Source organism: Dysidea avara, chromosome 3 (genome assembly GCF_963678975.1).
Source record: "Dysidea avara chromosome 3, odDysAvar1.4, whole genome shotgun sequence".
Taxonomy (NCBI): Eukaryota; Metazoa; Porifera; class Demospongiae; order Dictyoceratida; family Dysideidae; genus Dysidea; species Dysidea avara.
This window is the reverse complement of record NC_089274.1, coordinates 43,646,722-43,674,242: the sequence shown is the minus strand read 5'-3', so window position 1 is coordinate 43,674,242 and position 27,521 is coordinate 43,646,722. Positions and strand designations below refer to the sequence as shown.

The following is a 27,521-nucleotide window of genomic DNA, read 5'->3' as shown; positions in this document are numbered from 1 at the left end:
CATATTATTGCTAAACTATATTCACTTAGCTAGAAGTTCATCAAGTTATCTATCTAGCTAGCTTAAAACAAGGTTCACTCACTAACTTTGTTTACATTTTGTCTACATGGTATTATAGCTATAATTATATGCATTATCATCAATGTACATGCCAAAATCTTAATTTATAAAAACACAGCACAGCATATATATAGGAGAGGTTGCCTTTCCAAACTATACGGTAAACCTTGGCAGGAGGAAACTTTTGCAAATTTTCTGCAATAGAATTTTGACAAGAAAAGTTTGGTAACAAACTAGCTAGCTATACAAATTTTTCACTTTTAAAGGCCCGGTGCATTTTTAGCTATATACAGTTTGACCAAGGGAGTTTGACTGATATCCCAAAGCCAACCGTAAACTGGCTTTGAGGCTTTTAACACAAATCATTGTTTCACTGTTCTTCTTATCTACAGATACAATGACAATAATATAAGAAAAGTAGTGCTCTACCTGAATACTGGTAGAAAAGTATTCTTGACAAAGTTGTAGGGATTGCAATCTAAAAGTTAAGGAACTGAGAATTAATTTTATTTTTTATTGTAATTTCCTTGCCACACCCGGACCATTTTAGGGCATTTTCCATATTTTAAGTGTATTGTTCATGTCTTTTACATCAATAATGATGGTTCTTCCTCCTGTCAGATCCAATAGCTATCTACAATTAAGCCAAAGGGTCTATGCAATAACTAATTAATTGCTCCATGTGTGCATGCTTGTATATTTATTTTTATTTATTGCATCATGTTGTTGTTTATTGCATCATGTTGTTGTTTATTGCATCATATTGTTGTTTATTGCAACATGTTGTTGTTTATTGCATCATGTTGTTGTTTATTGCATCATGTTGTTGTTTATTGCATCATGTTGTTGTTTATTGCATCATGTTGTTGTTTATTGCATCATGTTGTTGTTATTGCATCATGTTGTTGTTTATTGCATCATGTTGTTGTTTATTGCATCATGTTGTTGTTTATTGCATCATGTTGTTGTTTATTGCATCATGTTGCTTTTAAATAGTAATAGCAGCAGCCAGCAAGCATGCTAGCAGTAGCAGAAGGGTGGTATAACCAAAGGAAAAATCATAACACGCTAGTGATACGTGTGCAGGAAACTTCCGGGGGATCTTAAATCGCTCAAAGGTAACGTGGTTGAGTGCGGCGTGGCGGCGGTCCAGGGCAGGCTGAAGCATTCTGAAATTCGTAGCACGTGACTTAATTCCGGGTACCTAACTCGTTAGAGTTAATATATGAGTGGCAGTCTCACTGCGGCAGGCGATGGTAGCAGGGCTCGGAGGGAGGCTTAGAGTAGTTCTAGTCATAACTATTTTTTCTGCTAGTACTGGAGGGGCCGCCCATGAAAAAGAAACACTTCGTCTTGGAGTGTTAGTTTCTCAAGATGGAGAATTTGACAATTCAGGATTTCTTCCTGCCCTTGATTTGGCGTTAATAACGATTGAAAATGATGCTTCGCTTCAGTATAAATTTGATGTTAGAATCGACGACTCAATGGTGAGCGGTCCAACAGTAAAGCCTTCGTGAGACCAGACTAGCTTTTCTTATTGTAGTGTGCAGCGGCATCTAGCCTTCGGAGTTTCATAGACCAAATCTTCAACCACACCCAGATCATGCTGATTGGTTCAGATTGCTCTGTGGCTACCGAACCCGTTGCAGAGATTGCTCCCAACTGGAACCTTGTGCAGGTCAGTCTGTGCTAACTGTAAGCGATAAGCTTGTCAGTGTTCCCGTTGCATCTTACATACAAGGACCTAGCCGGGAAGCTAGCTAGCTAAAATAGTTTTGAATTCTGTTGGGGAGTGCAAGGTTTTAAATATCATTTTTTTGCAAACTGAAGATTCCAGATCACTGACCATGAGCTATAATTTGTGACCTATTCCTATTGTTAGGGTATGTGGAAATATGCACAAGACACACCAGACAGTATCACCCCCAACACTTCATTATTCCAAATTCATCTACTGTAACATATCAACAGAGCTTCTACTCAAAAACAATTAATGAATGGAACAACGTACCCACTGCATTAATAATCGAACATGATGATTTGAACTTATTTACTGATAACTTACTAACGTTACTATATACTCTCCTAAATCAATGTAGCTAGCTAATACTTGTAAATCTTTGTAAATTCTTTTTTTTTTCCTGCGCACATCAGCAGAGCTGCCTGCCCAGTAATAATAAATAAATAAATAAGTTGTTAATTGTTCTACTAACTGACTAACTGAAATCTTTAGACAAACTTACTTGATAACAGCTGATGCTACAGGCTTGACTTTTTCACTGTTAGACGCTGCCTCAGCCTTTTGGCTTTTACGTACCGTCTATATGCATCATTTCTTTCTCCTCCTTTGCGTCCCATTTTTCTCTGCTATCACGTAATGGTAGGCTTCATGTTGCCTACTACTGTAGAAAATTGTTTGTAACCTTTGCACCATGCTCCAACAATCTAAATGATCAGATTGGTTGTTCACACGTCGTTCTCCATAATTGTAATGCTGGGCAGAACATAGTACATGAAATAGCTACAATGCTTAGTAATATAATATAAATGAGCATGAATTTTGTTATATAATTATAGCCTCATACATCTGGTGCCATTCTTTTCATTGTTGTGGTTATGTGTTACAAAATGTGTGACAAGTGTGAAGAAACATACAAGCTAGTAAGTTAAAAGTACTTATGGCAGGACAAAATGAGTGAGTAATATAGTGTAATGGTACAGCACAACAATTGATAAAGCTTGCATTCATCTCTCAGGGAAGGATTTACAGAGGTAACATGAGCCCTCTTCAAAACTTGTTAAAAAGATCGATATACTCTAATAGAGCAGTCAAGTATATATTTCTAGTGGAACATCCTTGTAAATATCCATATCAGGGAACTTCATTAGTGAAGTTTTCAGACATTCTAACATTAAATGCAAAACTGAGCATGACCTTATACTGCTGTAACTTTGCAGTGCAGTGTTTAAAGATATAGAACTTTTATCACTTGTGTTAGCAAAATGAATTCATGTTATGCATATTTGTATAGTTATAATGTTTTGATTGTAAGTCATGACATTTGTATCAGTGGATTTATGGTTCCTATACTAGTGACATAACTATCACTTACAGATTACTATATGTGTTATGCTGTCTGTTTCCACTAGGTAGCTTTATCTAGTACTAGCTTCATCCCAGGGACACTTATATGCATTATAAGTAATGTGCTTTTTGCATAAAATATAGCAATTTGCTGAGTTTTGATTCATTAAAATATTGAAAGTCTCTCAGCGGCTGAGGGGATGTGCCCCCAGACCCCTGCTTATGATAATCTGCTGTTGGAACCCCCCCCCCCCCCCCCCCCCTCTTCAAAAAATCCTGGCTACGCCCCTGATATGCACCACGGTTTGACTTTATAGGTACAGATAACCTCATAGGAATGCAAAGTGAAGAATGGAAGATATTATGTTTGGGTGTTTTGGGCTAAACAGCCATACAAGATCAAAGGCATATGAATTCAATAATATCAGATGAATGGTTTCTATATAACTTACATTACATATAACAGTAATAATATCTGGAAGTGTCAATATGGAGGTTTCCTTGCACGAAGAAGATAACCACAGGGGCATAGCCAGGATTTTTTGAAGGGGTTTGGATTTTATGGAAAGCCTGGGTGCTTCCCCTAGACCATGTTTGGATGAAAATATGCATACACAAAATGTGCCCTTAAGCAGTAACATTAAAAGGTGCCGTTTGTGCATCTAACTAGCTAATACCTACACACTGCTGTTTATGCAGCTTATAGAAACTATAAACTTATTGTACTGCTAACTAATCTTCACTTCCAGACAACATACTGACAGCTGACTTCAATTTCCTAGCACACAGGCATCCTCCACACTCAAGTCCCTTAGTTGACAATACAGGCATACATTATCCCCCACTGGTCCTCCTGTTGATGGTCACTTCACTTGTATTCCAATATATTCGAAACATCACATGGCAGCAACATGCAACAAATAAACACACCATTCATCATGTAAATATACATCAACTATTCACAGTTTGTGCTAACCTGACACATGTATTGCACAACCACTGGAGTTTATCGCAGCTGCTGCCTTGTAATTTGTCTCAAAGCAATTCTTTGCCATTTCAACCATGCATCACATGCACAATTGATCACATGATTCTAAAGATATGATTTGCAATGGTTCAGCATTAATACGATGTGACCCTCAAGAGTAGTGCAGAGGAGTGCCAGTGGGCAAGTAGCTACTGGAGAGCTCCAAGGCTGTAAAATTTGGTGTGATTTCTAATTTAAAAAATTCTGCCTCTGAATGGGGGGCTACATCCGAACCCCCCTGGCTACACCCTTGGACCATATAATTGAAGATAAAAAGGAAAGGCAATGCACTTGAGGCAGACACTCATTGGAACCAGAATAGGCACATACCCACACATGAATTTGTTATTGTGGCATGAAACGGTGGCTGTGTGCTAACTTCTAGCCTAGCAACTGTGGTCAGGCTGGCAGGCAGGCAAACCAAAAATCTGGTTTAGGAATTTTTTTGTGCAATAGTCAGACTTCTGTGCATGGTTAAAATTGAAGGGGTTAGCAGCAAAAGGGACCAATGCCATTTGAAAATTTGGGTGACCACGTACATGGTGGACATTAACAGAATTTCAGGACATAATTGAATTACTGTAATATTTGATTTGAGACGGCTATGAATTTTTAAATTCTGTTGTTTACTTAGTGACAACATTATTCATATGGCTAAAACAAACCATTCCAATATTTAAAAATTGAAAATCTGAAATGGCACATGTCCCCTTTTTCCACTGACTTAATGCTGGCTTTGATGTTACATGCACTAAGACTATTTTGTAAATGTGGTTTTTAATATTTCTAGGGTGATTTCATCTTGGCATTCATTTTAGGGGAGAACCCTACTAAACAATACTACCAACTGTTTGATATAGTGAAGTTCTCTACTGACTGACCAGTGGTGTATCAGTAAAAGTTAGGAAACTTCAAAGAGAATTCAGTACTGCAAAACATCAAGATATTCTAATAGAGCAGTCACCTACCATCAACTCTAATAGAGTGGTCAGGTTTGCCTCATCTTCTAAAATTTTTTGGCTATACCCTTGCTGACTGACTAACTAATTGACCAATGCCTTCAGATAAGCACATGAAATTTTCTCAATAATGGTGGTAATAATGCTATATCTCTTTCACTGTTAGACATCACTTCAGCCCAATAGGTCCCTTTTGGCATATCATGGACTTACCTTTCTCTTCTTTTGTGTCAGTAGATTAGTCTAGGCTAGGTACCTGATGTGTAGGGCTGTGTGACAAGCTGAACATTGCAAAAAACTGGGCAAAATACTTTTATTAGTAATTAGTGTAGGGATGTGTGATCTAGAATAATTGCTTTCGCCATGCAGTACAGTCTAAATGAAATTTCACAATTTGCAAATTGAGTGTGACTCCTTGTATAAGAGATCCACTGTCCTTTGTGTGCCTGTAAACGCTCTTGAAAAATAATGTCTTTGGATGTCTCTGAGAAGTATACATTTTTATTGTACAGTATGCCTGTGATTAAATGTTAATGGGTACTCTACAATCCCTCATTTCACTCTTGTGATGACCAATATTGGTTTTTGTAAAATAAAATGTAAGCACTTCAGGTGAGAACTGATTCATGAGACTTTTATGAGAGATAGCAAGTTTCCCTACTCTCAACCTGACTGCATGTAAGTGTGAACTTGCATTTGGGTGGGTACTATATAATTATATGCAAACAATTCTGTAGTTAGATTAGTGCTAGCCATACTGGCCAAATGAATATCAACAGTAAGTTCCAGGGAATCCCAACACTGATGATATAATTATGTTGGATTCATAATCAGATTTTTATGTCTGCAAATGAAACTACTACCTATAAAGAGGTGCATACCAGCTCTTACTGTAGGATAAATTGTTTAATGAGTACTGTAGTGCTTAATGGCTTTTGTAGTTGTTGGACGCATTGATTTTGTATGCTGTATGATTTTGCTCTTGTCTTTAATCATGATACTACCTTTCTGGCAACAAAGATGGCGGTAGCATTTAGAAAAGTCTCTGCGTTTAACTCAAGTCAGGATAAATGTCCATTGTACGTTGAAAGACTGGGACATGTTTTTGTGGCAAATGGGATTACTGAAGAACCAAGCAATCTTTCTTTCAGTCATCAGTGCCAGCAACTACAAACTATTGTCTAATCTCGTGGCTCCAGAAGTTCGAATTCATGAGGTAGAGCATGGCACCTTTACTCCTCTTGTCTTCTCTGCAATGGGTGGGATGGCTGATCAAGCTAAATTGTGTTTTGCAAACATCTAGCTTCCCTCATTTCAGAGAAGAGGAATGATCACTATGCTGCTGTAATGAGATTGATTAGATGTTGTTTGTCATTTTCTCTTCTATGCTAAGCAATTAGATGTCTACATGGGTCCCATTCTTCTGCTGGCAGATTAATTCGTGAGAATCCAGTTGCTGCTGTCGATTTGATCCAGGCAAGGGACTGGATTGTCTCCATTACATAATTGTTAATAATTGTAATTCTTGTATTTAATTAGAATATTAAATAAATAAATAAATAAAAATTTAAAAAAAAAGATGAGCCCAGCAACAAAGAGTACCCTGACCTGGTAGCAAAGCTTTCAGAACACTTTACTTGTTGGAGCATAATGCCCAGACTTTCCACCATGATAACAAACGTTTTAAGGTTTTGTGGCATCTGTAACATGATGTACAGGTGTAGTTGGCACTGTGCCGTCTGGACGATTCGTCAGTTCTTTAACATTCTTAGCTGTCAATTCCATTCCTCGTGCAATTTCTAATGTTGTTTTGAATGTTAATTCTTTTTCAGACAACAAACAATGCTGACATACTCCATCATTGATTCTACAAACAATGCGGTCTCTCAACATGGTCTAGAGTGTCCCTGCAAAATTGCAACACTTCTCAATAGAACGTAGTTCAGACACATAGGAGGTAACCGAATCTCCTGGTTTTCTAAACCTTGTATGAAACTTGAAACCTTTGATAATTTTTGAGGAAGCAGGTGTAAACACAAAGAAACTGTGTGTAGTGAATGTGGAAAGATTGGATACCTGTAGAAAGTCTTCCGCAGTAAGAGAACTTACCTGCCTAAAGCTACAGATCACACAGGCTCTAAGAGCTCTACAGAACAGTTGGGTCCTAAGAGCAAAGGAGTTTATACTGTTGTCAAGGAAGGAACTAATGAGTATGAATTATTGAATGTCTGGAAAAGTAATGCCCTGGAATGTCAGTGTCAACATAGAAGGTGTTACTGTCTCAATACAATTAGACACAGGAGCATCTTTGTCTCTCATGTCAGAGACCACGTTCAGAGAACTCTGGCCTCAAAGGAAACTCACTTCTTCTGAAGTCAGACTGTCTTCTTGCTCTGGTGAGTCCATACCTGTTGTGGGATCTGTTCAGGTCAAAGTTAGGTACAAATCTCAAGAATTTATTGTGCCATTGATTATTGTAAAGGGGTCACACCTAACGTTATTAGGACGTAATTGGCTTCAAGTGTTGAAATTAGACTGACAAGAAATATTCCTTTTCAATGATGAATCACTTTCTCCTGTGTTGCAGAAACACTCCAAAGTTTTTGAAGAAGACTTAGGAATTCTCACAGGCTTTCAAGCAAAAATTGTGGTAGACCGTTCAGCTCAACCAAAATTTTGCAAGGCACATACAGTTCCTAATTATTTACATGACAAAGTTGAGAAAGAGTTGAATCAGTTAGTTGATGAGGGAACATTAGAAACTGTTGAAGTGTCTGATTGGGCCTCTCCTATCGTTTCAGTTCTAAAACCAGACAAAGTCAATGTCCGCATCTGTGGTGATATTAAACAAACTGTCAATCCTGTTTCTACCCTAGACAAATATCCAATCCCTACAATAGAGGATCTATTTGCCACTCTTGCAGATGGAAAAATTTTCAGTAAAATTGACCTCAACCAAACATACCAGCAACTTCCACTAGCTGACAAATCTAAGCAGTATGTTGTAATTAATACACACAAATGCCTCTTTCGTTATACCCGTTTCCCCTTTAGTTTCGCCAGCACCAGACATCTTTCAGCATGCCAGGGAGAATGTGTTGTAGGTATACCAAATGTTGTTGTATATTTAGATGATACACTTCTTCCAAGTGCCAATAAATCAGATCATTTGAAATTACTTGACCAAGTTTTAGATCATCTAGAAGAAGCTGGACGAAGAGCTAGAAAAGAAAAGTGCAAACTCTGTTACTTATCTAGGCCACAAAATTGACAGTGAAGGCTTACACCCACTTCCAGACAAAGTTGAAGCGGTTCAGAATGCCCGACCGCCAACATATGTAGTGAATGCCAGCCCAATCAATGAAACCCTCCTACAACTCCCACTTAATCCATGGAACTGGCCATCACGACCATGGGCAAGATTACACAGTGAAGAGTTTCAACAGTTTTTGAAGTCCAATGGTGTTAAGCAAGTCAACTCTACATCTTATCACCCTTCCTTGCAGCAATAGATTGGCTGAAAGAGCTGTACAAATTGTGAATAAAGGACTAAAAAAGACTACAGATGGCTCAATCAAATCAAGAGTTGCTAAAGTGTTGTTTGCTTATTGTAATACACCTCACTGCACAACCAGAAACTATCCAGCTAAACTTCTTCTCAGAAGACAACTCCATACAAGGCTTGACTTACTTAAGCCAGACACTGCTGCACAAATTGAAAGTAAGCAGCTGAACCAGAAGATCTCTCAAGACAATTCAGTGCACCATGACAATTTGCAAAGGGTCAGTCAGTTTTAGTTCGTGTCTATGGTCAACACTACAAGTCACTACAAGTGGACACATGGCACAATCCTTAGATCTACTGGTCCAGTGTCTTACATAGTAATTTAAAAGTTATCTAATGGTCTCACTTGGCAACATCATCAAGTTCAACTTAAAAGTTGTTTAGAAACAAAAACTGTACCGTCAAATGAGTTACCTGATACTGTTCCTCAAGATATGCTTTCTGCGCCTTCCAGCTCTCTTTCCTCAGAACTTACTGACTCCATATCTTCACAAAGTTCAAACTCTGAAACACCAGCTTTAATTAACTCACTGTTATCCAGAAAGAACATGTCAGCCTCCATGAAAGGTATCCGTATACTGGCAGTTAATTTTGTTTTGTTGTACTCTTACTTTTAAAATTAAGTGTTGTATCTTTAGTGAGAGGACGTGTAGCAAATACGCACACGCATGCTCATGTGATATAATTATGATTTTTGCTTAAAGGCTTTTGTAGTTGTTGTACACGTTGATTGTTGTATGCTGTATGATTTTGCTCTTGTTTCTATTATCAATCTTTAATCATGATGCTACAAGGACTTGATACCTCTACACAAATTTGTAGCAGTCAAATGCATAGTGGAGCGGCATAGCACAAAAAAATGGGCGTTTCATGCACTTTGTGATGCAATTATGAAACTTTCCAGATAAATAGTACTCCTTGTGATCACTATTTTTTGATATAGAGCCATCGCAGATTTGACCTCTGGTGACCTTTACAACCATTAGAATTCATTATTTTTGTCTTTATCTCCCTGAGGAATTATTTTACACTGTTTAAGGCCAAATATGCAGTGGCACTATATCAAAAAGTAAATGTCACAAGGATTACTATTTATGTGGAAAGTTTCATAATTGTATCACAAACTGCACAAAATGCACACTATGCTGCTCTACTAGCAAGTCTATATAGTGTATAGTATTTTGTATAATTCACACGTGTCAACCAGTGCAATTCTTAGTGGGATGCATGCAGCCTTGGTAGTATATAAATGCAACAGTGTCATAGTACAATGCAGTAGTAATCGAATAGCTGTGAAACATTGTATAGGTAGGTAGCTGCATTTATGCATCTTTTACAGCAGGAGTTCACTCATACATCAAGCTAGCTTAGTCCCAATGAACGTGAGCACAGTTAATGAATGCCCACCAATCTGTGTGTACTGTTTATAGTTTGGTATCTCAAAACTGACTATTTTATATGACAGTAAACTTGAAATCAGTGTCAATATTCTAGTAGTAATTATGTTTCTTTACTCCTTAGCCACAGAATATAAACCTGCGGATTCAGCAGCTGGCAAGGGGAGAAGCATAAAGTTGTAGGTGACTGGGGAGAGCACATTCTCTCCTCAGTGTTAATTTTGAAGCAGCAAATAATCACCTCTTAGCATAGTATCTTACTGTTGAAATTTGCCATTTTGGCCTTTGCAGATGGTTGTGATGTCTTTTAAAGCTGTTTAAAAGGCTACAATGTCTTAAAACCAGCAACACAATAAGTAATTGGTTTTAGAGGCGCTTAGTACGTACAAAGGTACTGGGTGACAATTTGACTGCTGCTTTGGTAGTTTGACTTTGGGTTTGCATGTGATAATATGCATATTTTTGATAAGTTATATAAAAATTTTAGGCCTGATAAGGCTTAATACTTTAATCAGAAGAATCATGGCTCCTCCACAAGGGATGGGGGGGGGGGGGGGGGGGGGGGTATTTGCTCCAAATGCCCCATCCTGGATCCACCATTGATTACTGACTAAATATGGTATTATGTGAATACATGAATGTATTCCTGCACTGTGTACTATTATTATATGTCATGTTATACCAAAAGTTCATGATACTCTCTCTCTCTCTCTCTTACAAATATATTATGAACTCTCACATTTTCTGATATCATACAGTATGGTAGTACTGTATATTAGGGATCATGGTGATTTGGATTTTCCTAGCCAAATAATTCACCCAAAACCAACTTCACAACTCCATCCTGGCACCTTGGCAGTATTGGTTATGATCCTAAAGGCTTCCAATAAATTGTTACAAAATTTAAAAATAAATCAATTATTCAATGGAATTTTCTACTGACTAACTACCTACCTGCCTGCCTGCCCGCCCCACCCGCCTGCCTGCCCACCCACCCCACCCGCCCGCCTGCCCACCCACCCGCACGTAACTTGATAATGGCTAAGGCTAGGGGCTTGATTTTTTTACTGTTCGACGTCACTTCATCCCGAGATGTGCCTTTTGGCATACCACAGTACGTACAATGCATGCATCATGGACTTACCTTTGTCCTCCTTTGTGTCCCATTTCTTTTTTGCTGGCAGTCCAAAGTGTTGATTCGTGGTAGCGTGATGCATGGCTTCTCTACAGTACGTTTGTAAACAGGTATTTTCTGTGGTGACTGGATTGATTGCAGAGACAATTCTAACACTGTTCTTCATTTGTAATGCTGTGTAACGGGCTGAACATAACTGAAAGCGAAGCTTAATGGCCGCTGCACTTTCGAGGCATGATTCATCGTATGTTCGTGGTGACTGGATTGTTGCAGAGGCTTTTTCTACTGTTTTTCTCTGTAGCACTGTGTAACGGGCTGAACATAGCCGAAAATGAAGCGTAATGGCCACTGCACTTTTGAAGCAGTATTTGATAGCTGGGGCACGCGTTCAGACGAAAGCATTAATTCTGGCGCCATCCTTTCTTGTGATATGGTATGCGTGGATTCACCAGTCATAATAATGTTACAAAAAAGTAAACAGACAAGTTTAAGGAAAGCCAAGACTGAATTAGGAATTAAATGTTCTCTAGTATATCTGCAGGTGTAGGCGATCTCCTTGTTTCCCTTCTATGATCCCTAAATCAAACTTAAAATTCCTTAAACTTGTAATTATACACCTGAGGGCTGAGGTAAATTTTGGTGGCCTGGGCATTGTTATACCTTTATAATTGGTTGAGTTTTCATCCTTCCTATATGTTACAACACCCTCACAAACATTCATCTTGTCACAGGTTTTTAATTACAGTGCATATATTTGTAGTAGCTAGTTCTCTAAGTAGAAATTACAATTACAGACCTTGAATTTGTTCATCCTCTCAAAGAAACTGCTCTCTAAAATTGCTCTTAGCCTTCAGAGGGCTGTTAGTTTGGTGCAAGAAAAGGATGCTTCTAGTTGGCTTACTGGAGTACTTGTACAAGAACAAATAGCCATCAGTTAAGGTTCTCTGCTGACAAACTTCCATATACAGGCGTACATGTTACACAATCTTATTGCAAGACAATAATGCATGCATTATATTTTTATCAATGTGCCAAAGGTTTCTTTAGTCAATTTGAAACATTTCTGTGAAGAAGTAAGGTTGTAGCTGTAGCCAGTTTTCTGCTATACTTGACTGAATGCATTATTAGTTAGGCAGGTAGGTGATACAAAATTCTGTCGAAAAGATTTAAAGTTAGAAACTGGATGAAAATGTTTCAAATTGGTCTGAGACTTAATTTTACCCAACCGATTGATGTTGTCGCATTATTGTGAGGGGGAAATCAAGGAAGAATTTTGGGTGTTATTTTATCGTAGACCAAGCCTAAACCTTGCTCATCCTTACTATACAGTAACCTGCTCATCCTTACTATACAGTACTACTGTACTGTATGATAGGACTACAAAACTATGGATCTATCATTTAAGTCATAAATTAGTTAGTCAGTGGAAATTGTTAAATAAAATTTTTTTATCAAAAGCACTATGACTGGCTTGATTTTTTCACTATTAGATGTCACTTCAGCCCAATGCATGCCTTTTGGCATACAGCAGTAGGTATAAGCACATACGTATCATGGACTTACAATTGGTTGTTCCCATTTCTTTTTGTTTGCAGTACAAGATGCCAATTTGCAGGCAATGCGTCGATGATCTCATGTGTTTGCTATCACATAGCAGTGAAACAAGAATCATCTCTAACTTTTGCACCATGTCTCAATTGATTAAAGGATAAATTATGTTACAAAAAGTTAACAAACAAGTGTAAGGAAAAGTTAGGAGTTGTGTAACCTAATAGGGATCATTCCAATATATAAAAGTATTTTTAAAAGGAGGATCGTTACCAGGAGTGCAAATACAATTCTATGCTGGCCCATATAATAATTAGTGATAAACCAGCTACAGTATGACCAAAGTATTTATTCTTCATTAATAACTCCCCTTGTTTCATTGTAGTGGTTGTAAAATCCCTGATGTTTTCTTACAATTGTACACAGCCAAGATATGAAAAGGGTGCTGAGTTTTATTTATAGGGGTGAAAAAGTTGTGTCAGATGTGGCAGCCAAAAAAATAGATGCAATTTTGTTAATAATAACGACTAAATCCAGTTTCACCTTTAAAAGCTTATTAATCATTAACAATTCACAACCATGCATGCTATTTACCTGTCCAACTGTTATCTTTGTTGAATGCATACCATGACTGTAAGCATATATGGATTAATATCATTTTGTTTTCTGTAGATCTCAGCAGCATCCTCATCACCTCGTCTTTCTAATTCCAACATATTTCCACTATTCCTAAGAACAGTGTCAAGTGATGCAGAAATAGCTGTAGGAATAACAGCAGCCATGAAGGAATTTGGATGGTCCAGAGTTGCTTTAATAACACAATCAGAGAATATCTTTACATTTGTAAGTTACGAAAATTTTATTGGTTGCAATTGTTCAGAACATATACTGTAGTAGAAAGCTGATAATTCCAGGGGCTAAAAAAGGGGTAGTTTGGCCAAAAAGTTAGTTGTAAAAGACTTTTGGCTAGTTGTAAAAGTCAGATTAAATAGCAAGCTGCACCACAGAAAGGATAAAGTCAAAAATTGCATACATGTACTGTGCATGTTAACAGGAATTTGACTAAAAATACCTCAAGATCCAGTCTTGAGATTGCCATTTTCAAAAACTTTTCCACTTGTGGTCCACTAAAATTGCAACTTATAGTTATGGTCATCTTCACAATCCACTATTGATATAAAATAATTGCCTTAAAATCTTATAAAACAATAGTTTGATCTAAAGAATTGGCTTGTACATCACTGTAAATTTGTTTGCTATTTCCTAGTTCCAGGTCTCAAATTGCTCCTAGATTCAATCTTGCCATGATTATGTTTCAACTAGGAAAATATGCCCCTGAAATCCCTTCAATCATTCCCTTCACTGACATTTTGCTACACAACACTATCGTGACAATATTGAACACAAAATACAAAATATGTAATTCAAACACAAAGAAAATTTTGTTTATATGTACTACTAACACCCCACCCCAGTCTCAAATTTGGGCTAGTTGTAAAAAAATAGTTTTTTTAGCCACTGGATAATTTATGATTCAAAGTACATCATATATATATATACAGTGTAATGTATGTATTATAGCCATTCACTTTTGTATTGCAATCATCTGTGTACATTTTCATTGGTGTTTATGCAATTCAGAACATATATGTGACCCAGTCTGACAAAACTGGGCTTATCGCCTATTTAAAAGTATCGAGAAATGCCGGTTTTAAGTATTTAGTGTGTTGTAGCTCGCCAATGGTTGAAGATATGTGTACCAAATTTTCACACGTTTTACACCAATTCCTTACCTTCCAGAGCATCCACTGTGCAAGTAGCCAACAACTAAGTTTCCCGCCATTTTAGATAGTTTTTAGACCGAGGTTGACTGTATCAGGCGAGCTGCAAATTGGGTGGGAGGCCTGGAAGGTGGGCAAGATGGTGTTCAAAAATTGAAAAGGAAGGCCAAGGGATGAATTAGGCCAAGTTTTGAGCCATTGAGATCTCAAAACTGGCTAAAATGAAAGGAAATTCACAACAGAGGTAGTTATTCAATACCACAGAGCTGTGCAGCCACATACAGTCATTCCCAGGCTGACCACAGCTCCATTAAGGCCCCACACCACACGTACGGATCGCCACTGGGCTCGGGAAAAGCAGCCAGCAAAACCAGACCACTCAAGTCTAGCTGATTTTAAATGTGGAATTAGACAGTTTATTCATGTAGCTGTGTGTCCTGGGTGAAAAATCGAATCTGCTGACATGGGCGATAAGACCGGTTTTCTCAGACTGGGTCACATATGTACCTGCATTCACATAAGATTGATTATTTTTGATCAGTAACCTAGGATTTTACACTGTATATGAAACTTACATCTGTAGCATCAACCCATTGGCACACTTACCTATATGTGTAGCCTGCTAGGATATTTTTGCTTGGCCCTTTGTAGATGTCATTCTTGTATGACTTGCTGAACTCATCATACAGTGTGATGGTACTGTATAGTAACTGTATAGTAGGGACAGCGAAGGTGTGGGCGTGGCCTGTGATACAATATAACTAAAAAATCTTCCTTGATTTTTCCTCTCAACAACATGACAGTATTGGTTGGGTAAAATCAAGTCCAAAAGTGTCTTCAGATTGACCCGAAACGTTTCTGTCAAATTGCTACAGAATTTTTAAAAAGTTTATTCAATGGAATTTTCTACTACCTGCCTGCCTGCCTGACGCCTTCAGTCAAGCGTAGCGGAATACTGGCTACAGCTACAGCCCTAATTCTTTCACAAAAACGTTTCTAATTCAATGAAGAAAAAACCTTTGGTATGTTGATAAACATACAATGCTTGCACTATTGTCTTACTTTTTATCCTTATTTACCATGGCCATAAGTCAAGGTTTTCCGCTGGTAGTGTTAATAGACTACAGTAGGGCTTCCATCTATGGGTGTACATTGCATCAAACTATTCAAATACACGTACGTTACACCAAACTATTTGAACACATGTGGCTCAGTGGTTTTCAAAGTTGATATCGATTAGTGAAAGCACCTCACGGCAAACTAACCACATGTAGGCCAATAAATATAGTTTAGTAACAGTGTTAAAGCTGAGTCACAGAAAAATCAGTCTGGGTAAAATTGATTGATTGATTAATTGATTTATTATTATCACCTCACGGCAAACTAACCACATGTAGGCCAATAAATATAGTTTAGTAACAGTGTTAAAACTGAGTCACAGAAAAATCAGTCTGGGTAAAATTGATTGATTGATTAATTGATTTATTATTATCACCTCACGGCAAACTAACCACATGTAGGCCAATAAATATAGTTTAGTAACAGTGTTAAAACTGAGTCACAGAAAAATCAGTCTGGGTAAAATTGATTGATTGATTAATTGATTTATTATTATTATTATCCTCTTGGTAATTGGCATAAGCCATAAGCCGGACTGATTTTGGATACCAAAACCTGCTCTACAAATTATCTGGATCTGACCTGGATTGAATCATGTGCTAAATTAATTAGTATAATGATGTGGATGTGTATTAACACGTTATAGCATAGCCCCACTACTTTCATGAGCCACTCCCACTTACGTAAATTACTGTCTGTAGACATATGGTAGCCACACCCATTTATCAGTCTCAAGGTATGCACGAATCCACGTCCATTATTGTCTGCAGACTTATGTAGAGCCATGCTCACTAATCAGTTGTTATTGTATGAGTCATAATCTAGTATATAGTGCTGTAATTAACTCTTTTAAAATATTGTGACTGGTTTTGTGCGAATATGTGACTGGTTTTGTGAAAAGCAGGCTATTTAGCTAGTGGTCATAAACTTGCAAAAAAAACTTCACAAACAAATATAAGAAAAAGTTAAGAATATTAAATTAGAGTAGGGACAGTGTATAGTGCTGCAATAAAAAGTACTGGATTGGAGTAGTACGTAATGTCCAAATACTGTAAAACAGAATATCCCTACTGTGCATTGAGTGTAGCACAGTAGGGATATTCACTTCTTATTGTTTTACAGTATTTGGACATTACGTACTACTCCAATCCAGCTTGTTTCAGTACTTTTTATAGCAGCACTATACACTGTCCCTACTCTAATTTAAAATTCCTAATTTTTTTCTTATACTTGTGACTATTTCTGATCTCTACATGCAACTATTGATCATAATACTTAGAAAGCATGATTTATTACTATGATATATTTATACATAAAGCTATACTCTACATTAAAATTTCAGTACTGAAACATGTAATACCTACAGTTTCTGGGGGTCTCCCAGACTTATTACAAGTTTAACCGAAGGTTAAAAATTTTTAACTAAAAGGTCGACTCTCACATACTTGCAAAGCAGTTTCTGGCCTCTCGAGCACAAACTTCTCACGTGCACAGTCATGTGAACATAAGGGTGGGCGGGCATTTTAAATTAGACCAAGTGCCTGCCATCCTGTTACTAAGCGACGTTATACAATGAGCCATACCAAGTGGGAGTGCTGGATTTACTTCCCACCCTGCCCTCCCGTGAAATCTTGAATTTTTTCCTCTCCATTGATCTACTATGGTCAATGTGACAGGTTCCAGGGTATACATTACATTTTACTTCATTTCCTCCACATGAGAGTTAAGGGAGTTATGATGTCGGCCGAATCTCTTCGGGATCACATGATCACCTCACAGGACTCTAGAATTGGTCTGCAAGTCGAAAATCTCAACCTCTCTACCCTGGTGCACCCATCATTCCACACACTAAGGTATATCGGTATCAGTTGGTCCCAAGAACCGCATCTAGGTAAATGGCTATAACCTACTACACTGGTCACCCCCTTGTCAAACCCTGCATCTGCCCCTGAACTCCTTATTATTTGTTTGTATTGCTACATGTATGCTCCATTATATATCTACCCCTAAAACACCTTCACTGTACCAAAAGGTGTTTCCAAAAGAGACTACAAGTACCTGCATATAACCTAATGTAAAAGCAGATCAGTTTTGAAAAATTTTGGGAAAAAGTTGCAGTTTAGATTGGCATTGTTATTTTACATTTTAAGCTAATTTTAGTTGTTTTCAAGCCTTACAGCTTCTGGGGGTTGCACCCCTGAAATTCTACTCATATTACAGCCATATAATAGCAGTTATGCTGTGCCTTACTTGGCCCCTCTTGTAGGTCAGGTCTAGAATTTCCACTGGTCAGTGTTAGTTGTATAAAGATTGATTCTTTGCCACTCCAGATATCAGTTGTTTAGTTGTTTTTCCTTTCATGAAATCTCTACAACTGATTTGTTTTTACATTGGATTACAGGTACTTGTAGTTTCTTGGACACACTTTTTACAACAAAGGTGTTAGGGTAGATATCACTCATTTCTGTCAGCGATAAGCTCACTGGGGAACAACAAATTGGTAAAAAGCAATATTTTGATATTTTTTTAACATTGCTATGACTGGTGAACCTGCGCATACTGCATCAAAAGAAAGAGTTATGCCAGACTTGATGTTTTCATACATATTTCATTTTGTTTTGAAATTTTATACCTATACATATTCAAGTTGGACTGATTTGTGATTTCTGGTGCCAGTTATTCATCACAAGTGTATATACTGTTATACGGCCATTACAAAATCATATTGCATGATTACTATAGTGTGCTCCCTTTATAATCCAAGACATGTGATACATATCAGTCAGAATGCTAAATATAGAGTTGTAGTAGTAATACTTCCCAAACATACGTATGTCTTAGCAGAAATATGCAAGTCTTAACAGAAAAGTGCAAGACTCTAGGAAAGTTTTTGATATATGCACAAGTACACAATAAAAATTGGAATTTTTAACTAGAGTAGGGACCATAGCACATTGATAAAAAGTACTGAAACAAGCTGGAGTAGTGCATGATATTAAATCACAGTAAAACAATAAGAAGTGTTATATCCCTACTGTGCTTAAGATACCATAATGGAAATGCACGGTAGGGATATAACACTTCTTATTGTTTTACTGTGATTTAACGTCATGCACTACTCCAGCTTGTTTCAGTACTTTTTATCGATGTGGTTGATGGTCACCCCAATCATTGATTGTGGTGATAGTGTTAAGTGCACAGGGCCCTGCCACCTGGCTTACTAAATAGAACAGGGCCACCAAACTACACACGCTAGCAAACTGTGCAGGCGCCCTCCATTCAATTATCAATCTAATAGTCATGAGTGTGCATTAGTCAGAATCTAAATGCATACGTACTTTCATAATGTATTCGTTTTTTTTCTTTTTAAAAGTACATCATTTTGCTTTTAAGCTCTCAGTTTGAGGTAATCTCTACCTGTCCCTGAGTATTTCTTTTAACCAAAAGTTTATTAGCACCAAAAAAGTTACTTGTGTTGTCACATATAGCTAAGCCATGTTTGCAACCAAAGTGATAGTCTAAACACATAGGGTTGAGTAGCTTCAGCATGTGTCTGTATTGAGTATTGATAGCCACATTTGTATGGTCTGTATATATGCCATATATGTGTGATACGGTGTACATATTGAAATTGTGTGTGATTAAGTGTATGCCTTCTGTTTAATTTAGCTTGGCATTGTTTCTTTCACAGTGTGGATAACCTGCAGTTTATATCTTCCTTGTCGTCATTCTTTCTCCTGTTCTTGGGTGGAAAGGTTCCACATCAGAACCTTTCTGTGGTCGTTTATGCCTAATTTTCCTCCCAGAGGCTAAAGTTTTAGTTCCATCATTAACCTCATTTAAACTCCATTTAACTTTTTTGTAAAATAAAATTATTATGACTGGTGAACCCATGCATACTGCATCAAAAGAAAGAAATGGCACTGTGCACCCCAGCTATCAATTATCATCTGAAAAGTGAAGTATCCATTATGCTTCATTGTCAGCTATGTTCAACCTGGTACACACATGTGAATCAAGAACTGTCCGAAAAGCACCTCTGCAATCGAAGTAGCCACTATGAAATATACAGACGATTTCCGTTATGAAGGGAAGCCATTATGTGCTACTACTAAATCAACACACCTTTCACTGTCAGCAAAGATGAATGGGACACAAAGGAGGACACTGGTAAGTCCTTGGAGAATGCATTGTACTTGCAGCGGTATGCCAAAAAGTATGTGTCCGACTGAAGCAGCGTTGAACAATGAAAAAACAAAGCCCAACCTTAGCTGTTATCAAGTTACGCTTATCTGAAAGCATCAGTCAATCAGTCAGTCAGTCAGTCAGTCACTAGAAAATTCCGTTAAATAAATTTTTTTCCATAGCAACTTGTTGAAAGCATTTCGAGTTGATCCAAAGACTTGTTTAGACTTAGTTTTACCTAACCAATGCCTCATCGTCATCAGGAAAAATTGAGGCTGGTTTTTAAGTGATGTTTTTTTCATGTGCCATGCCCAAACCTTTGTGGTCCCTACTATACAGTACTATTGTACTATATGATGCCAGCATGCATGGTTGAATACTGTCTTTATATACACATGCATATAACGTTTGTTCTAGTTTTCTACGGAATTTAAAATTCACCTTAATGAGGTAAACTTGCAGCTATTAGAAGAAGTTACGTTCAACACAGATGAGAGTGTTGAGTTGGTTGTGAAAGAATTGAGGGTAAGTAAGTTGAATCAGCTGTTAACTAATACATTCATTAATAACATTCAAAATCCATTAGCCAATGCCTTATCAATATTTTCTTACTATGTTGTGTACATATATGCTGTCACATGTTCATAAATAAGTTTATACATTTCTGTAATTTATAGGATTCTTCAGCCCGGATTATTTTTTTAAACATGTATCAGGAATATGCAATAAGGGTGATGTGTGAGGTGAGTAAGGTACATGGAGCGGTGTGCCATACTTATCTGTATAGAAGCCCGGGTGTTTATTTCTGTAAGTGATTTTAGACCTGTTGTTTAACATCTATTAGGTCCAGTACATCTCAATGTACACTGATGTACATTTAGTTGTATCCCTGTGGAGAGGTATATACATGGCAAATGTATCCTCTGGAATTCCTTTGCTCTGAGATGTGAAAGTGTTACATTAATACTTAACAAGCAGACTGGCTCATATTTTCCATTATTTTTCCATTGTTTCTGTCCTCCAATTATGAAATGACTCATGCCCAATTTGTTTCATTTTATGTTCCATCATTTGGGTCATATAGTTTAATGTTTAATTGCATTGTATTTGCAAACTATATATTTGTTTGTATAGGCACTCAAACATAATATGGCTCACCCCACACATGCATGGATGTTTTTCAACTGGTATACAGATGACTGGTGGTTTGACAATAACTGTACAAAAAATGATACAGAGAGACAGGCTATAGAAGACATCTTGTTAACTTCACTCATATTTGATCACTATCCCAGAATTGATGAGAACGATAAGGATAAAATAAACGTGGGAAATATAGTAAGCTGTAATACATTTGCTCATGGTGAATATTTGTATCAAAATATGTTGTGTATTTTATACTATAAGAAATATTGTTATTATGTAATTCTTTTCAGACTTGGAATGATTTTGTATCATATCATGAACCAGCTTTTGCAGAGTAGGACGTAATGGTTCTTCTCAACTAGAGGACAGTGCATACATGTTTGATGCAGTATGGGCAGTAGCACTAGCTCTGAATAATACTAATGCAGATTTACTCAACTTTACGTATGATGGTGACAGCTCAGCTACTATTTCTCTAATCATATATCAGAATTTAGTAAACATAAATTTTTTTGGATTAAGTGTAAGTGCAATCTAGCTTAATGGATTGCAATGCTATCCGTACACAATTTCATAGGGTAATGTCTCATTTCGTGACAATGGTGACAGACCTGGAAAAGTTCGTGTGCTACAATATAGACCGAGTTAGTTCTGCAATAAATATAAGCTAATTATTTATTTACACTGTCTGAACTGTAGGTAATGGTAACTTGACTAAAGTACAATTTGGGACAGTTAAAAATGGAAGTTTAGTATTTGATGATAATGAAAGTGTCACTACAGTTTTTACAGGTGTGACTGAAATATATTTGTCATTTCAATAGTTTTGTATTGCTTTACATGGCAAGGATTCATCCTCATAAACACATCTACATATATAAAGCTGAAAAGCTGTCTGTTTGTCTGTCTACATTCCTTTGACGTCAGACAATTATGATGCATGTGTTGAAACAGTTGCTCTGTAAAAAAAGCGCTCATCATCTAAGAATTACATCATTAATTTTTAAATGAAGCTTCTAACTGCCATTATTCGTCATTTACAGCATGATTAGTGCAAGGGTGTAGTGCAAGCACGCTTGAATTCTTTCTATATATAAACCGCATGCAAACCGCAAATAAACACCTATACCAGTCAACGTAGGCATGTTATAAGATGGTTTTTAATGCTTTACCATTAATGTTAGAGGTTTGGCTAAATCAACAAGTTCTAAAGTGCAAGCTAGGTGTGGGTTTGGTTCCAGCTGGTGACTTTTTCTTTTTTTTGCTTTGGCAACCTTTATAGTGCAATCTTTTTTTTCTATATTATAAGAACCGTTTTTCTCTGATTCTAACTTTATTTATGCAACATTCTTTTCTGAATGTGAGTTTAACTCGCAGTGTAAATACTTTGACACCAACTTATAATGCTTTTAGTATGGCAATAAGGATAATTTTGGTGAGCTATATGTATAGCTGGAAATACGTACATGATATTATACTGTATCTATAGAGTAGATACTGTTTCAGCATTATAAGTTTAGAATGAGTATCCTCAGTCATTTATCACAATGAAATCCTGCATGTATAGGGCATGCAGGCTTAATACATTGATAGATGTAGTACTGCTGGAGTGTAGGTGTGCTTGCAGTAAATTATACAACTTCAGTTTGTACAGGTGGGAGTCACAATTTTACTTGAAAGTGAAACATACTTTATAGAGAAACTCCTGCACTGTAGGGCAGATACCATTACTGTAGGGCAGGTACCATCAGGTATACTGATGCTATACGTTATAATTGCTTTTTGCTGTCAGTTGAATGTCATGTCTACTCATTATAATCATCACTTGTGTGGTAATACTACTACTGTTGTTTAGCTTAGCTAGCTACACATAGTTCTGCTGTTAAGCTTAACTGCCTGCATCATTGGCAGGATGCAAATTCATGTTGAATGTGACATCACCATGCATATGTAAAGTTTACTGAATGCTTGGTTCTCATTACATTTAAATATACAGGTAATGTAGAGATGGTAGCAAAGGGTAATTTAAGCTTAATGTAGAACTGTGCATGCACAATACAGCAAGTCCTGCACTGTATAGCAGGTACCAATGCTATAGTCATTTCTTTTTGATGCTGGTCAGTGAGTTAAAAGTCATCGAATGATGTTACAGGCACTCTTGTCTCATTACTTTTTATTTATATACTCAAACGAATTTTCTTTGTATTAACAATAATAGGTATTTGACTAAAACTATGGCAGGTTTTTGAAAGTTATAGAACTATTTTTATGCCATTAGGAATTTCACATTTGGATCACTAGTTGATGCACTAATCAATCTTTCCAATGACACTGTTATCACAATATGTGACTGAATTTTGGAAAATCACCCATATGGGCACATTTGACACCTATAATATTTAATGATCAAATAACAAACTACTTGTTAATAGTTGTAAGCCATTCTCAATACCTTAAATTACAAGAAAATTCTTGAAATATTTTTAAAACTGTGTCCTGCTCTTGTTAGCAACCCACTAAACATGAAAATTCTAATTATTTCATGCATGCCCATATGGGTGATTTTCCAAAATTCAACCACATATTGTGTTGCATTTAAGTGTGACAACAGATTATTTGGACAGCATCACAATTATTGAGCAAAGAATTCCAACTGTATATAAATTGCAGTGGTAGCTATATTGTATTTTGTTAAATTAACAATCAGATTATAATATTGATTGTTTATATTGGACACTTGCATGTTTACTCCACATTAGTAAATGAACTTGAACATATCTTCATCTATAGATGATATTGTAGATGATGAAGAACACTTTTATATTTCTTTGCCATTATTTGTGGTCTACACCATGTTATCTCTACTGGGAGTGTTGTTTGCCATCATTTGTTTGGTTTTCAATCTGTGGTTCAGAGAACAAAAGTATGTTATTATTACCAGGGGTGGTTCTAGAAATTTTGCATACTGGTTTCAAAATGGAAGAGCATATTCTTTTAACAACATATGCAAGGTCATAGAGGTACTTAATACGTCTGAAAGTGCTGAAGAAGCAATTTTAGGGGATTTTGTGATAAATCAATACTATTTATGACTAAAAATTGTGCAATAATAAATCTGTGTATATAGTAATAAACTTGGCCCAGGAATCATTTCTGACTTGACATTACTCTGACTGTACTAATGAAGTATATTTTGCTTCAGTTTTGCAGGAAATGAAAGACATTTACTTGTTTGCAATTGTTGGAGTGCTAGTTCTAATAGATATTGTAATACTGATCCCACCAACAGCAGTGTCTAGTGCCATCTTGAGAAGGGAACAACAAGAAGTTGAAGGAGAAGATGTTAGTTAGTGATTTAATATCAATGTTTCTATAACTTGATATTACAATTTTGTAGGCTGATGATCTGCCTGGAATAATTGGAGTTTGCAGATCAGACAACTCACTCCCTTGGATTGCAGTCTTATTAGCATACAAAGGATTAGTGCTGCTAGCTGGACTGTTTCTGGCCTTTGAGACACGTAAAGTAAAAATCAGATCTTTAAATGAGTCTCGATTTGTGGCAATGTCAGTTTATGGAGCGGTAACAGCTTCAATAGCTCTCACACCAATTGGATTTTTGCTAAATGATTTTCCAAATATACAATATGGGATAATGGGAATTATGTTGCTGTTTGTTACAACTTTAATATTGGGTTTGGTATTTGTTTCAAAGGTGTGTAGTCTAGTGTCATGTGTACAGTACTTTGATGTATAGTCTTTGTACATAGATGTACAAGGTGTATCGTGATCCAGAAGGAGCAGACTATCTAGAACAACGTCATAGCAATGTTAGCAGTACTACCAAAACTGCTGTTAGGTTTTCTGAAGAAGATTATAAGAAAAGAATAGAAGATCTCAATTTTGAAATTAAAGGACTCACTAAAGAATTGGAAATGGTAAACCTCACTGTTGTACTTTGCATGGGCAAGCCCGTTGAAGTGAAAATTGTACTTGTACACCTAGCTACACACTTTAAAGCTTCAGGTGTGCTGTATTTTCCCAAATGTGTTGTATTAATGTTTTCCGTATGATCCCAACACTCCAAGCTATTACATTCCTTTTGCCAGACCACTGCAATATTTATGCCATTCAACAATTATGACTGTATCATTAGCACAAAGCATATTGCTGTGATGTAAATGCAAGTGGGCAAATTATTAACAACCTATATAAACAGGGAAGAGGTGGGGGGTCTACTTTGACACGGTAGGCAATCACAGCAGAGGGGGTCTGGTGCCCCCAGATGCTGACAACAACTTAATATTTCATCTCTCCTAGCTGGCCTCACATTGAATGTACACACCAATGACTCCAATCAGCATTGAAAACAGGTCACTACTGCTGACCCAGATGACCCGCTGACTCAGATAGCCAGATTCGGATTTGACCCAGATGTGACCCAGATTAATTAAAATTGAGGCATGTGCCAAAGGCTACATTTTTGGTACTCAACTAGTGTGTTAAGTACAAGGGTAGCTAAAGGTAAGGTTTATAATTAGCCATCAGTCAGTGGACATGCAGTGGTGGTTCCATGTAAGTTTATAGATAGCAAGATATGTTTGTGCATACCACTGTTAGTTTTGCACCTGTAAAGATCAAGATATTTTAATAGAGTAGTCATGTAAACTCTAATAAAACAGTCAGTTGCAGTTGAAATAATTTACATTTTTATTTATTTTTCGACCTGTCGTATCACTACTGGAGGGCAAACAGTCCATGAAACATATGATTAATTTGGTTTGAAGCTTGTAGGTAAAAACAAGCCAAGAAAGGTATAGCATTCAAAAAGTGAAATTTTGAAATCAAAAGGTGCTCACCTTTTGAAATCAAAAGGTGCTACCAAGAAATTGTTTTAATAATCATTGTTTTGGCATAAATATAATTGGATGTCAGATTAATTAACTGGGTACCTGCATATATAGGTGTTTAGATGTAACATATCATTAACAGTTATTGGTTTTGTTATAATTTATGTATAGTTCAAGTCTGACCAGCACACAACTACCCTGCAAGAACATAAGATGAAAACAATGTCAGAAGAGGTCAATGGAAATGCGTTACCACTAGAAACACACCTCTAATTTGTGTTTAATAAACTGTTAGTGCTGCAATGTATTTAGCCAACTGATGTGTCTGTCTGTGTGTATAGTGCTTGTGCACCTGATATACTACTACTATAGTCCATCAAACTGTGTGCTACGTTGCTTATACCTGTATAATCCTACCTGTGTTTTCTCTCCAGGTTCATACTGGTACATTCAATATAACTATTACTTGGTTTGTACAATTTTAATATACAATATTATCATCATTCAGTAATTATGGAATGTTTGGTAGTACTAAATAATGAAAGTATAAACAATAATTGCTAAAGAAATCTATCAACTATTGACTTATTCAAAAATGCTAATATGTACTGGCAGATGAAAATCCCTGTCAGTTTGCTTGACACCATGAAGCAGACAAGAAACTATACTGTTCCATATGTTTCTTTCGGACATTCTATTGTGTATTGTAACAAGCCTAGACAGGAAAATAGCATATTCTGTGAAAAAAGGATCATTGTAGGTGACACAGCCAGCTCAACAAACAGACTTTGTGATATGACAGCTGAACTATTATAAGACATTTATAATAAGGAAGAAAAAGCAAGTGTATCAAGTCTGACATACAAAATGACTAGTACTGCTGAGGCATGAACCATCATACAGTACGATAGTACTGTATAGTAGGGACCACAAAGGAGTAGGCGTGGCCCACAAAATAACATCACCAGCCTCAATTTTCCCAGACAACGATGAGGCAGTATTGGTTAGGTAAAACTAAGCCCAAACAAGCTTTCAGATCGACCTGAAACGCTTTCAACGATTTGCTACGGAATTTTAAAATATTTATTAAACGGAATTTTCTACTGACCGAGTAAGTAACTGACTGATGCCTTCCAAATAAGTGTAACTCGATAACGGCTACAGCTACAGGTTTGATTTTTTCACTGTTTGACATCACTTCATCCTGAGAGGTGCCTTTTAGCATACCACAGTACATACAATGCATTCTTCATGGACTTACCAGTGTCCTCCTTTTCAACTTTGCTGACAGCGAAAAGTGTCGATTTGGCAGTAGCACGTGATGGCTTCCTTTTGAAATGGAAATCGTCCGTATCTATTCGAACAGTTCTTGATTCGTATTGCTGGTAACGGGTTGAATGTAGCCAACCACGAATCGTAATGGATACTTTTCAGACGATAATTGATATAGCTGGGGCGCACGGTGCCATTTCATATGTGGTATGCGCGAGTTGGGTATGTGTGGTTTCACCAGTCATAATAATTATTTACCAAAATAAGTTAACAAACAAGTACACAAAAAATTTGGAATTTTCAACTAGAGTAGGGACCATAGCACATCAATAAAAAGTACTGAAACAAGCTGGAGTAGTGCATGATTTTAAATCACAGTAAAACAATAAGAA

General features: G+C 36.8%; 1 protein-coding gene across 4 annotated transcripts; it reads left to right on the top strand.

Moving 5' to 3' along the window:
* The first annotated feature begins 1,270 nt into the window (after window positions 1–1,270).
* LOC136251136 (gamma-aminobutyric acid type B receptor subunit 2-like) lies at window positions 1,271–26,267 on the top strand. Of its 4 annotated transcripts, none has more exons than XM_066043515.1 (8): window positions 21,058–21,199; window positions 21,298–21,530; window positions 21,585–21,651; window positions 21,707–21,799; window positions 24,210–24,349; window positions 24,405–24,722; window positions 24,778–24,945; window positions 26,029–26,267. In XM_066043515.1, exons 2-8 carry the CDS (start codon window positions 21,384–21,386, stop codon window positions 26,128–26,130), a joined length of 1,035 nt encoding a protein of 344 aa, XP_065899587.1. In that variant the 5' UTR covers window positions 21,058–21,199; window positions 21,298–21,383; the 3' UTR covers window positions 26,131–26,267. The 4 variants fall into 4 exon arrangements, with proteins under 4 accessions (XP_065899590.1, XP_065899588.1, XP_065899587.1 ...); XM_066043517.1 differs by lacking the exon at window positions 26,029–26,267 and adding an exon at window positions 25,328–25,855; XM_066043518.1 differs by lacking the exons at window positions 21,298–21,530; window positions 21,585–21,651; window positions 21,707–21,799; ... (2 more) ...; window positions 24,778–24,945; window positions 26,029–26,267 and adding exons at window positions 1,271–1,547; window positions 1,604–1,738; window positions 13,449–13,619; ... (1 more) ...; window positions 20,539–20,604; window positions 23,798–23,882 and having other exon boundaries at window positions 20,996–21,199.
* The last annotated feature ends 1,254 nt before the right edge of the window (window positions 26,268–27,521 follow it).